This window comes from Oncorhynchus gorbuscha, linkage group LG18 (assembly GCF_021184085.1).
Source record: "Oncorhynchus gorbuscha isolate QuinsamMale2020 ecotype Even-year linkage group LG18, OgorEven_v1.0, whole genome shotgun sequence".
Classification (NCBI taxonomy): domain Eukaryota; kingdom Metazoa; phylum Chordata; class Actinopteri; order Salmoniformes; family Salmonidae; genus Oncorhynchus; species Oncorhynchus gorbuscha.
In genome coordinates this window covers 15,536,745-15,546,904 of record NC_060190.1, presented here as the reverse complement: position 1 = coordinate 15,546,904, position 10,160 = coordinate 15,536,745, and the positions used below count along the sequence as shown (strand labels likewise).

The following is a 10,160-nucleotide window of genomic DNA, read 5'->3' as shown; positions in this document are numbered from 1 at the left end:
AGTAATTGCCAGATGCTAGGTGTTTTGAATTAAAAACAGGATGGATGTTCTATAGATAGTATGTCAAATTAGAAAAAAGTAACCATGGCTGTTCTTGTGTTATTGGAAGACATTGAAAACCGTGATTATGGAAGGGAGAGAGTTTTCAAAGACCGGAATGACTTTTTTTTGCGCATGATGATCCATGGCTTGTAAATCGCTATTGTCTCCCAGGAAATGTTCTGTTAGATTTGTACGTGGGTATATCACAGCCATCATTGAGCCGCATCCTGCCACAGGTGATCGAGGTGATTCCACACGTATTGTCCACGAGATACATTAGTTTCCCATTTTCAGCCGACGAACAGATGCGCGAGAAAGCCGAGTTTGTCCGCTCATTTAATTTCCCAGGGGTCATAAGTGCAGTTAACTGCACACATATTGCCTTACGCGCACCGTCTGTAGATGAACATGTATATGTTAACAGGAATAATTTCCATTCATGGAATGTTCAAATAATTTGTGATGCCTGTATGCGATTACTCAATGTATGCTCCAAGTGGCCAGGGTCTACGCACCACTCGTTCATTCTGTGCCACATCAGAGTAGGCCTGCGTCTAGAAGCTGGTGAGAGTGGAGGCGGGTGGCTTCTCGGTGAGTTATTAAAAAAAGATGTATAATAGCCCATTAACCGTGCAAAAGAATGTAACACAACGACTAGGTGGTCGCAGAACAGCAGAGGAAATGCGCTACAATTTGGCGCACGGCAGAACAAGGTCGGTTGTAAGAGCGCACCATCGGACTGTTGAAGGGCAGGTGCCGTCAATTTGAAGGTCATTTGAGATTTATAGATCACAGGTGCGTTAATGACAAATGGGCTTCTTAAAACCTGCGTAAGCAAGTGTCTTTTATGAATCCAACGTAAGCACACTGTCGGAAATTATCTTACGACTAAGTTCAAGTATAAATCTATTTTTTTAAAAATATATATAAATGAGGCTCCTGGTAATTTCTCTAGCATTAAAAAAAAGTTCGAAATGGCTTATTTTCTGTTACTGATGCTGGCACCATACTCCCTCCTGTCTCTGTCTACTGTTACAGTGTATTGGTATGGTATATGGATGACACCAGTTATGTTGATTTCAATGTTATACATCCCTCAAGCATAACACGCTGACAAGGACCAGGGATTTATACACTCTTGCACAGCCTGCAGCTATAATGATGGTTGTCATTGTGTGTTGAGTACCAGAATGATAGCAGGTACTGAACATTGGGTTGGATCCACTATGGTGCAGAACTGTACACGGAGCAGGTTTAGCCATAACACTACGTGCCTCAGTAAACCGCCAATGGTGTTAAGGGTTATTTGCGCCCACTGTGAGGAGTGAAACCCCGCGCCACTGCAGAGCAAATGAGTATCTCTGTGACAGAATGATCTTTAGACTGCATTGATCTCTTTTCTCGTTCATGGTGTGTGTGTGTGTGTGTGTGTGTGTGTGTGTGTGTGTGTGTGTGTGTGTGTGTGTGTGTGTGTGTGTGTGTGTGTGTGTGTGTGTGTGTGTGTGTGTGTGTGTGTGTGTGTGTGTGTGTGTGTGTGTGTGTGTGTGTGTGTGTGTGTGTGTGTGTGTGTGTGTGTGTGTGCAAACATCCACAAGTAGTTGCAGGGGACATGGAAAGGATGTAGTCAAATTATATTTTGTCATCCATTTGTGACAGGCTGGAAGCAACACATGGTCCGCCACAGGAGTATGCCGCCCAATATGGATAGTTATATTACCTTCCTGTGCATTTCGGTAGAGAGTGTAAAATCATCATAACAGGTATCCCTAATTCACAATAGTGTTTTTTCCACAACAGACTGAGGATAGACCAAAACAGAGTCCCTGAACCAGTGATCATGTACCTTAATTTGGAGGGCCAATGCGCTGCCTGTCAGTCAAAATGACACATCAGTGTCTCTCTCTCATGCATGACTGGGCTGGAGATTTCTATTTTCTGTCATCTGCATTTGGGCCCCTACAGATCTGCTCTCACTGACTCTCTCTGTGCCAATTTCTGCTCCACTGCACCAGTGATTCAGAGAGCTGGAAAGTGTGAAGGGACTTGTGATGTATCTGAATATGATTTTCTCTCCTTTTTGGAGTTGTTTTTTATACCCTGGCCAATTCCGGGCCCACAGGGAATGAGCAGAGTAGTCTTATAGCTTATTTTGTGTCAGATTCAATTCTGATGATAGTTTCACGTTCAGCGGTTTGAGCAGCTCAAAGATTTACTGTATCTTCCCTAGATGAAATGCCACAAATTCAGTGTCCGTTTACAAGTTTATAGTTAATCAAACCACTAACTTCTTACCTTAATAGAGGACAAATCAGTGTATTCTGGATGCATATATAAACACTATACCAATGAAGCAACATTGCAGTATAATATAAGGGAATGTCGTTATTATGAAGTGAATCTATGTTCGCCGTTCAAGTGACCGCTGGGTGTCACTGTTGCATCCGAATCGACGTAGAGTTTGGTCGCTGTCCATGGTCCTGAAATAGACAGCGACAGCTATAACGGAGGGTGAACATCTCCGCCGCTGGATGGGCTATCAGCGTGGCATTTATTGGAAGAGATATTGGAATATGAGTAGTTTACACAAATATTTGTTTGAAAGAGCTACCGGACAAATAGTTTTACAATATGCAATATTATATAATTACCAATGCAAGGAAGGCATGGTAACGAAATTGTCTATTTTTGCACAATAATTATCTAAGTCAGCAAAACTTTAATTGATATAAATGTCACTGGTGGCACAAGGTGTCTTGAACAAAAACCGTAGATGGCGCTATAACGAATCGTGTGCCTAAGGTAGCACCCTAACTATCAAACGCACCTCAATTTCTCAACCCTCCCGAACCAGACACCAAAAAGCACTAGCGTGGAAAGGAGGTTGAGTAAAGCCCTCAAAGGATACGGGAGGATAAACGCTCCTAGGCGCATTAGTTCACTGCTTTCTTCAGAGAGGAAAGGCACCCAATAGACTTCGTTCTCTGAGTGTACATATTGGGAACAGGGATTTTGGAGACCAAGTTGCATTGATTCGGTCTAAATTTTCTTCCACATCTGCTTTGAGGAATGCTGCTCTGATACACGACAGACCATATCGTTCCAGTTACCCGGACAATCTGCAGCGACTAAAATCGAGATTTTGCAAAGTGACATAATGCAATCTAAATCGTAGGATTAAAAACACAGACTTCGCTCAGATTTCAAGAAGTCGGAACTCTGGTTTAAGATACTGTTCGCGGATTCAATTAAACGAAAACTTATGGATAAAATCTTACATCTGACTATTTTCTCGGAGTTGAACCACTAAAACGTTGAATCCCTAAAACGCAGGCGGCGTGCAGCAGTTTCAGCACCTAGTTGAGGCCCAGGTTGCGAGGTTAACGATGTCGGGGGTCGCTTGTTTGTTTGCGTGTTTTGGGAAATGATTACTGGCAACATCGACGGTAAAATAATGGTTAGAAGATGGCTTGTGACGTTCAAACCTTTCAGGTAAGAGACAAAGAATGTGTAGTCTAATATTTCCACTCTAGGCTTTGGTATTAATTTATTACACCCGGCACGTGTGTTACAAATGAATATATTATCATGGAATAGCACATTTCTTTTTAAAAGCCCAATGTATTGTTATTTAACTTAAAGGTTATTTGTCATTTAACCTAATCAATGACGATAATTAATGTATTGAATCACCAGCATGTCTATAGACTACACTTAATCCCTGACCATAATTATATTGCAATAAACGGATAAATTGGCAGCAGTACGTGTGCCTGCATCGGTGTTTTCATCCACCATCCTGCATGCGCGTGAGTGTGTTTGGTAATCTGTTGACGGAGTCTCCCGACAACACCAGCTGTTTTTTTCCCTCCTCTAACAGAGGAACGAGATTAAATGAGAGATTACATTCCCGTGTTCACAGCTGGATCCGTATGTCAACAGGAAACACGCAAAGCGCATTATCAACCTAGCGAGCTAACGAGCGGTAATAAAATGCTTATCGCTTGGTTTGCTTCATTAGCATGGCACCATATTCCCAAATGGCACCATATTCCCTATATAGTGGACTACTTTTGACCAGGACCTGCACACAATACCCCATAATGTCAAAATCGAGTCATGTTTTTCGATACACCTAGTCCACCACTACAAAGATACAAGCGTCTTTCCTAACTCAGTTGCCGGAGAGAGGAAATACACCGTTCAGGGATTTCACCATGAAGCCAATGGTGACTTTAAAACGGTTAGAGTTTATGGCTGTGGTCGGAGAAAACTGAGGACAGATCAACAACATTGTAGTTACTCCACAATACTAACCTCAACTCAGTGAAAATAATGCATCCTGTTTACAACGGGGCACTGGAGTAATACAGCATAACATTTGTCAATGCATGACTGAGTACCACTCTCCATATTTTCAAGCATTGTGGTGGCTGCATCATGTTATGTGTATGCTTGTAGTGGTTAAGGACTCGGGCGTTTCTCAGAATAAAAAATAAACGGAATGGAGTTAAGCACAGGTCAAATCCTAGAGGAAAACCTGCTTCAGTCTCCTTTCCACCAGGCACTGGGAGATTAATACATTTTTTCAACAGGACAATAACCTAAAACACAAGGCCAAATCTATAAAGAAATGCTTAAAAAGAAGGTTCCTGGGTGACCGAGTTGTAGTTTAGACTTAAATCTACTTCAAATCTATGGCAAAACCTGAAAATGGTTCTGACAATGATCAACAACCAATTTGGCAGAGCTTGAAGAATCCCAAAATAAATAATGGGCAAATGTTGCAAAATCCAGGTGTAGAAAGCTCTTAGAGACTTACCCATAAAGACTCACAGCTGGAATCGCTGCCAAAGATGCTTCTACAAAGTATTGACTGAGGGGTGTGAATACCTATGTAAATGAGCCATTTCTGTATTTAATTTGCACAAATTAGCATAAATGTCTAGAAATATGTTTTGTCATTATGGAGTATTGTGTGTAGATGGGTGAACAGATTATATTGAATCAATTTTGAATTCAAGCTGTAACACAAGAAAATGTGGAATAAGTCTGAAGGCACTTGTACTTTCTGAAGGCACTGTACTGTAGATATGAAGGGGGTATTTTATACACGTTAACCATTGGAGTAACAAGTCAGTCTGTCACGGTCTGCCATCCTTCTGTAGTGCATCCGGATTTTCTCCGTTGTCTCGGCCTGTCCCCCAAGGGGTTAACATTGATATAAATTCTCCATTCTGTAAAAATGTTTTTTATTTTTATAAACCCTTATCATTTTCTCTGGTTCAAAGGCTTTGACCTCAAATCCTAGTGTGCAGATTTGAGGTTCAATCAGGCTGCATTTAGATTACACTACGATCAGAGCCGACTGCAGGCAATCACATTTTCAACATTTTGATGCTATATTACTAATTATATAAACTATATGCAACAAATTTTCCACCAACAGGGTTTTGTGTCAATGCAACACACAACCAATGAAACAATGTATATTGACTTTGGGCACTTCAATATCACTTCAACACCACACTATATAGACTGTCAATCTAGACAAACAGAAAGCACATCCCTCCCTACTCAGTATCGAAGGCTTGGTTTGACAATCTCCGAATGTCGTTAAACTTTTTATTGTTTTTTAACAGATGTCTCTTTCCATTCCTCAATTGGCCACTGCACAGTTTGGATTAATATATATACAGTGCCTTGCGAAAGTATTCGGCCCCCTTGAACTTTGCGACCTTTTGCCACATTTCAGGCTTCAAACATAAAGATATAAAACTGTATTTTTTTGTGAAGAATCAAAAATACATATATAGACAAAGATTTTAAAAATATATTTTTTTGTATAAAGATAATCATTATATTGTTAGAATATAGGAGTAACTCTGGTAGGCCTGAAACAGTCTTCCTCACCTCAAGTTCAACCGTCATAGTCAGTTGGAGCGCCGTGGCGCACTGCCTTCATATCATAGGCCTGCAGTAGCTAAAGCTTAATAATAGCCACACCATACCTTCGCAAGGGTTGGTTTCTAAACTGTATTAGGGTAATAACAAAAGTAAGTAAAGCCATTGCTTATATGGAAAATACGAGCAGAAGAGGGAATGTAAACTAGGGAAAAAAATCAACTACCCTCAAAAGACCAATTAGTGGTAAAAAATGTCAGAATTGGTCTGCCTCTGTGAACTAGCCTACATTCAAAACAAATCATTATACAGAGGGCAATTCTAATTGTCCCATTAACATCAGTAACAATGAGCGTAAGTGGAAGACTGCAGAAAAAAACAGCCTACCAAATTATTCGAAAACAGTCTGCTGAGCACCAAATAACCCAACCGCCGGTTCACTTCAATCAACCTGGGGGCGAGATCTGATAAGCGTAGGTACGTGCGGCAAGCCAATTAGGAGATAGCGGAGCTGTGCGTCTGATCCAATTACCCGACCCAAGCATTTACTTTAAGCGTTTTAATTAGAGAGGAGTCCGGCAGGCTCTGTGTCTAATCCTCCTTTATTATCACCTCTCTATCACCCTCAGGTCCTCTATCACCCTCAGGTCCTCTATCACCCTCAGGTCCTCTATCACCCTCAGGCCCTCTATCACCCTCAGGTCCTCTATCACCCTCAGGTCCTCTATCACCCTCAGGTCCTCTATCACCCTCAGGCCCTCTACCACCCTCAGGTCCTCTATCACCCTCAGGTCCTCTATCACCCTCAGGTCCTCTATCACCATCAGGTCCTCTATCACCCTCAGGTCCTCTATCACCCTCAGGTCCTCTATCACCCTCAGGTCCTCTATCACCCTCAGGTCCTCTATCACCCTCAGGTCCTCTATCACCCTCAGGTCCTCTATCACCCTCAGGTCCTCTATCACCCTCAGGTCCTCTATCACCCCAGGCCCTCTATACCCTCAGGTCCTCTATCACCCTCAGGTCCTCTATCACCCTCAGGTCCTCTATCACCCTCAGGTCCTCTATCACCCTCATGGAGGGGCTTTGAAATAGGGATTAACAATAAGGGAGGAAAGATGGAATTGATCGCCCTGAGACGGGACTGGGGCGCAGTGCTTTGCCAGACATGCACTTCGAAGCACACATCATTGAAAAGAACACTGCATCACCATGCAGAAGCATTAGGGACAACGTACACGTGCCCATGGCAAAGCATACTTATGCATACACACACACACACACACACACACACACACACACACACACACACACACACACACACACACACACACACACACACACACACACACACACACACACACACACACACACACACACACACACACACACACACACACACACACACACACACACACACACACACACACACACACACACTCCATATGGCCGTGTTCAGGATTATAGAGCCCAAAGAAGCCCAAAGGTCACAGGGAGAAGTTTGAGAAATGAGGGATTAGAAAGAGAAGTTGACTCGAGCCCTTTGCTTTTTCCATTTAATCAGCTCCTGTTCCCTCTGAGTTTGACTGCGTCCCCATAGTATTACATTGCTGTCCTTTTCCCCTTATTTCCCTTAGTTTATTCACGGACCTGAACGACATGGATTGGTAGAAGCAGCATGATCGGAGTGATTTGGTATCAAATACATCAAACACATTGTTTCCATGGTTTCTAGCTGCTTGCTGCCATTCCATTGGTTCCGCTACTCATTATTATGAGCCATTCTCCCCTCAGCCTCCACCACTGTTAACTACTGTACCTGCCTATGGTCAGTGGCCCAAAGGAAAGGGAACAGAAAGTGAAGTCATTCAACAGTACTAGGACGCACCCCACAACTCTATGACTTTCTCAAATAGCTTTGTGACCAGATGGTCATAGCCAGGTAAATAATCCCAATCCCAGTTATGGCTACTGGACGATAATCCAAGATACACCCCGCTGTAATCCACCCCCCTCGCCAGATAAAAAAAAATATGTTACAGGATTCAAATCTGTTACGGGATTCGTCTCTCCGCTCCCCCAGACAGCGATTGAATCATCCAGACGTACTCGCACAGTATGCTGGAGCGGATGGATGTAATATTTCAATATTTCACAATGTTCCATTTCCCGGGGAAAAAGAAATATCTACAGTCAATAATGAATGTCTCCATGCTGTTTGTTCTAGGCTGATATTGGTATGGTTTCCCTACCTCAGCTGCTTATTCTGTCATTATGCTCTGTCTAAATCAGGGGTTCCTAAAACCTTTTCGCTCAGCCCCCTTCCCCCTTCCACCATTGGGGAACATCCCGAGCGCCCCCCCCCCCCCCCTGGGTGCACACCACGTCTGTTTGTATATGCACAAGCACTGTTCATGACACAAACTGTTACCCCTCTTGTTGGCGGAGAGAACATTTAGCAGGTTTTAAAGCTTATTTTCTGCAATTCTACACATTTTGTTCACGGGGCGAAGAGATAATATATCATTTTTAAGGCTCACTTTCTATATGTCTTGCCATGTTTAATGTGTATTCATAAGATATTTGAGTGACTCGAACATGACAAACAAATCTATGGGCTAAAATGCATTAGCTGACATGGGCTGGTTGATCTGGACAATTCCGACAAGTTATAAATAGCTCTCTAAAGGGATGCAGTGACTGATATGACAAGACGACAACTGATTATGCAATACTCCATTTCGAAATTGTACCTTTCACGTTCCACAATCACAGCTTTCAAGAGTAAGTTGAAAGCCGGACTGAGCCCCCACCCCCCCGTTCTTTATCACTCCTGACAGCATCGTTCTACATTCAATATCTTGCAATTATCCCAGTATGTTAAATCTGAACTCACATGACAATGCTGTTTACTGTTCATGGAGTGTCAAAACTTTCATGGAATCCAGCGTTCAAGCAAACTCCACTCGCTCCGCTTCAGAGTCAAGCTACAGCATAAATTATTCAATCGTTTGTCTCGCTATTGTGAGTTCTAGCTTTCCACTGCTGGCACGGTAACAAAGGCATACAGTATGTGGCTAGCACTGCATCATTTGCTACTGTACGTAGTATAACGGTTCAATGCACTTGCATAAGTGTAGAGGCATACTGTTTCTGACTGTGTAGACATGCACATTTTAAAGTAGTGGTGGGTAAAGGCTGTTGTCCTCTGCATACAGGGATGTCTAGGTAGAATGAGGCGTGGGCAACGTATACTCCTCTCCTCCCCTACTCACTGTCATAGTCCATTACAGAATGTGCCAGCCAGCCGGCATCGTTCCTTTAGACCCGTGGGGAATGAAGGAGGAAGCCTCCTCTTTATCTCTGGTGTGCGTGACACAATACATCAATTATCTGAATTTTGGAAGGAGATGCTTGTACCTAATTGGGGAACCTGAGGATGCCTGGATGGGGGTGCCAGTTAGCAGGGGGATGGAGACGGGAACTAAAATGTTCTCTGACGTTTTGACTTTAATTTCCTCAGCTGGGTCGGTCTAATTGCCTGTGTTTCCTAATGTATGTTCTTTACTGTGCTGCTGTCCTTGATCTGCTTTCTGACTGTTCCTTTCTTCTCTTCCTCCCTTCGTCCTCTCTCTTCATACTTCTCTCTTCTCGTCAACAATCTTTCACGTTCCTCCCTCCCGCACTCTTTCATCACTTCTCTCCCACTCTCTCTCCTTCTCCTCCCTCTTCTCGTCCATGCGTTCTCTCTCCTCTCTCTCTTGTCTTCCCTCCCACCCCTCCATCCAGGATATTTGTGGTGGGGATCGGCTTCTTCAGCCTGTGTTTTCTAATGACCTCCCTGGGGGGCCAGTTCTCAGCCAAGAGGCTTGGGGACTCTCCCTTCACCATCCGGACAGAAGGTAGAGAAAACACTATTTGTGTGAGTGTGTGTGTGTCGCTGGCCCTATCTAAGTGGAGCTGTGGAGTTTGTCTATTAGTGGTTGTCTAGCCAGAGGGAGCTGTGGGGTTTGTCTATTAGGGGTTGTCTAGTCAGAGGGAGCTGTGGGGTTTGTCTATTAGGGGTTGTCTAGTCAGAGGGAGCTGTGGGGTTTGTCTATTGAGGGTTGTCTAGTCAGAGGGAGCTGTGGGGTTTGTCTATTAGGGGTTGTCTAGTCAGAGGGAGCTGTGGGGTTTGTCTATTAGGGGTTGTCTAGTCAGAGGGAGCTGTGGGGTTT

The 10,160-nt window shown here is 43.4% G+C and overlaps 1 protein-coding gene across 5 annotated transcripts in view; it reads left to right on the top strand.

Annotated features, from left to right (window-relative positions):
* Window positions 1-2,914: 2,914 nt before the first annotated feature.
* Window positions 2,915-10,160, top strand: part of LOC124004050 (alpha-1,6-mannosylglycoprotein 6-beta-N-acetylglucosaminyltransferase B-like) — a 229,084-nt gene continuing 221,838 nt past the window's right edge. For 4 of the 5 annotated variants that reach the window (XM_046312803.1, XM_046312801.1, XM_046312800.1 and 1 more), the window contains exons 1-2: window positions 2,915-3,531; window positions 9,733-9,845. In XM_046312803.1, coding sequence (XP_046168759.1) covers window positions 3,464-3,531; window positions 9,733-9,845 — 181 coding nt within the window. In that variant the 5' untranslated portion in view covers window positions 2,915-3,463. The remainder of the gene's footprint in view (window positions 3,532-9,732; window positions 9,846-10,160) is intronic. The other variant, XM_046312804.1, reaches the window with a different exon arrangement.